The sequence below is a fragment of the Lottia gigantea genome (genome assembly GCF_000327385.1).
Source record: "Lottia gigantea unplaced genomic scaffold LOTGIsca_159, whole genome shotgun sequence".
Taxonomy (NCBI): Eukaryota; Metazoa; Mollusca; class Gastropoda; family Lottiidae; genus Lottia; species Lottia gigantea.
The window spans coordinates 419306-420114 of record NW_008707942.1 but is presented as its reverse complement, the minus strand read 5'-3'; the positions used below and the strand labels follow the sequence as shown (position 1 = coordinate 420114).

At 51.9% G+C, this 809-nt stretch overlaps 1 protein-coding gene across 1 annotated transcript in view; it reads right to left on the bottom strand.

Moving 5' to 3' along the window:
- Nucleotides 1–106: 106 nt before the first annotated feature.
- LOTGIDRAFT_82008 (hypothetical protein) overlaps nucleotides 107–809 on the bottom strand; it is a gene marked incomplete at both ends in the record, with an annotated part of 14513 nt that continues 13810 nt past the window's right edge. Inside the window, one exon of the mRNA XM_009050938.1 lies at nucleotides 107–703. Within this exon, the coding sequence (XP_009049186.1) occupies nucleotides 107–703 (597 nt within the window). The remainder of the gene's footprint in view (nucleotides 704–809) is intronic.

The following is an 809-nucleotide window of genomic DNA, read 5'->3' as shown; positions in this document are numbered from 1 at the left end:
ACGGCACCATTCTGGACACCACACTTCGTCGTACACAACACCATTCTGGACACAACAGCTCGTCGTACATCGCACCATTCTGGACACCACACTTCGTCGAACACCACACCATTCTGGACACAACGGCTCGTCGTACACCACACCATTCTGGACACAACGGCTTGTCGTACACCACACTATTCTGGACACAACAGCTTGTCGAACACCACACTATTCTGGACACAACGGCTCGTCGTACACCACACCATTCTGGACACAACAGCTCGTCGTACACCACACTATTCTGGACACAACAGCTCGTCGTACACCACACTTCGTCGTACACAACACCATTCTGGACATAACAGCTCGTCGTACATCGCACCATTCTGGACACCACACTTCGTCGAACACCACACCATTCTGGACACAACGGCTCGTCGCACACCACACCATTCTGGACACAACGGCTCGTCGTACACCACACCATTCTGGACACAACAGCTCGTCGTACACCACACCATTCTGGACACAACGGCTTGTCGTACACCACACTATTCTGGACACAACAGCTTGTCGGACACCACACTATTCTGGACACAACGGCTCGTCGTACACCACACCATTCTGGACACAACAGCTCGTCATACACCACACCATTCTGGACACAACAGCTCGTCGTACACCACACTATTCTGGACACAACAGCTTGTCGTACACCACACTATTCTGGACACAACAGCTCGTCGTACACCACACTATTCTGGACACAACAGCTCGTCGTACGCCACATTATTCTGGACACAACAGCTCGTCGTACACCACACCTT